General features: G+C 65.5%; 2 protein-coding genes across 7 annotated transcripts in view; one reads left to right on the top strand and one right to left on the bottom strand.

Moving 5' to 3' along the window:
• LOC109320799 (AP-2 complex subunit alpha-2) overlaps positions 1–1,658 on the bottom strand; it is a 621,923-nt gene that overhangs the window by 339,890 nt on the left and 280,375 nt on the right. The gene's annotated exons all lie outside the window — the stretch shown is intronic.
• LOC109320832 (ferritin heavy chain A-like) overlaps positions 1,142–1,658 on the top strand; it is a 2,711-nt gene continuing 2,194 nt past the window's right edge. The window contains exon 1 of one of the 2 annotated variants that reach the window (XM_019551108.1): positions 1,142–1,411. In XM_019551108.1, coding sequence (XP_019406653.1) covers positions 1,310–1,411 — 102 coding nt within the window. In that variant the 5' untranslated portion in view covers positions 1,142–1,309. The remainder of the gene's footprint in view (positions 1,412–1,658) is intronic. The other variant, XM_019551109.1, reaches the window with a different exon arrangement.

Below are 1,658 nucleotides of genomic sequence, written 5' to 3'. Positions count from 1 at the left end.
AAGAAGTGGTGGAAAACTTCCTGGTGCTGTAGTGTTGTGGGAGGGAGGAAACCAGTGCCTACCCGAGCTCCTATAACCCCCTTTACCCTGCCTGCCTAGCACAGCCCCTGACAGCCCCCCACCCTATATCCGTGCCCTAGGAGTCCCTTGTCCTGCTGGCTGCCAGCCTACCCCTCCCCCACTATCACTTATTCCTGCTGCAACCCAGCTTCCTCCAGAGCCCTGAGCTGCTCTCCCATGCCCCAGATCTCCACCCCCTCTTCTTGCCCCACCTGCCATCATCCCCAGTAGCTGCCCCAGGTGACCTGGCCCAGGCCTGGGACACAGGCAGACTATAAATGCCCCTCCCTAGAGCCAGCTCTTGAGCAATTAGTAATCCTCCCCCCACGGAGCAGTGGAGGCTGTTTCAACCCAAACCTGGTGGGATGACAGCAAGGACAGGCTGGGGCAATACTAGCCCCCCCCTTACCCCATGCTGGGTGAGATCCACAGACCTTACCCCAGACCAGACACACCAGGGCCCCAGTGTACCCCCTTGTCCCTGACCAGTTTGACTCCACTGTCCCCTGCCAGCCTGTGCTGAACCCTTGCTGGTTGGCTCAGCACCAGGGCCTGGTTTGGATTGGCCCCCAGCCCTGGTCGGGCCTTGCAGGCCTGGCTGCCTGAGCTCAGCCAAAGGCACCTGGTGCATGAGGACAGACAGGGGGGTCCCAGTGGTGTGGGGTCTCCCTGCACATGCCCAACGCAGCCCTCCACCCCCACAGCCAGGGGCGGTGCCAGGCTGGGGGCAGGAACCAGGGTTTGGCGGTGGGAGTGAAGGGCACCACGGGGGGCAGGGGCTACAGGTTGGTGAGGGGCCAGGTCAGGAGCGAGAGGCACTGGCAGGGCTGGATGGCCAGGGAGTGCAGTCGGGAGTAAGGGGCAGCGCAAGCAGGGCGGGGGGCGCGGATGTGGCTCTGGCCGGTCGAAGGCCCCCGAGTGCTGAGTCATGCTGATGCGACACATGCTGACTCAGGCCCTGTGTTCCCCCCTCCAGGGCAAGGCTCACTCTCCCTCCCACGCGGCCCGGCCGCCTGGGTCCCCCCCCGCTGAAGGGAGCAGCGCTGGAGGCCCGGGCTGCCGAGCTTCCTCCCGGGCCCGGGAGGGCCATTGTCCTCTCCCGCTCGGGCGGGGCAAGGGCGGGCCGGGCCGGGCTCGGCTATAAGAGGCGCCGCCTGAGCTCGCGGGCAGAGCCGGCTCTTGCTTCAACAGTGTTTGAACGGAGCCTCCTCCCGCCCCAGCGCCCCCGGCACCAGCATCTGCCCCGGCCATGGACTCCCAGGTGCGCCAGAACTACCACCGCGACTGCGAGGCCGCCATCAACCGCATGGTGAACATGGAGCTGTACGCCAGCTATGTCTACCTGTCCATGGTGAGCCCCCGCGCCCTTCCCTGGGCTGCCAGCCCGATCCCCTGTGCCCCTAGATCCTCCCTTGGGCTCCAGAATACCACACCTGACATCCTCCTGTGCTCTCCAGACCCCTACGCTGCCCCTGACACCCCTAGATCCCTCACCCCTGTGCTCTGCCCTCAGATGTCTCCTACCCCCTCAGATCCTCCCTGTGCCCTGAGAGCACTTGTGTTCCCTGGACTCCCCCACCAGCCCCTTAGATTCGGCC

This window comes from Crocodylus porosus, unplaced genomic scaffold, assembly GCF_001723895.1.
Source record: "Crocodylus porosus isolate Cpor-Errol unplaced genomic scaffold, CroPor_comp1, whole genome shotgun sequence".
Taxonomy (NCBI): domain Eukaryota; kingdom Metazoa; phylum Chordata; order Crocodylia; family Crocodylidae; genus Crocodylus; species Crocodylus porosus.
The sequence above is the reverse complement of the archived record's forward strand: the minus strand, read 5'-3'. Positions and strand labels throughout refer to the sequence as shown.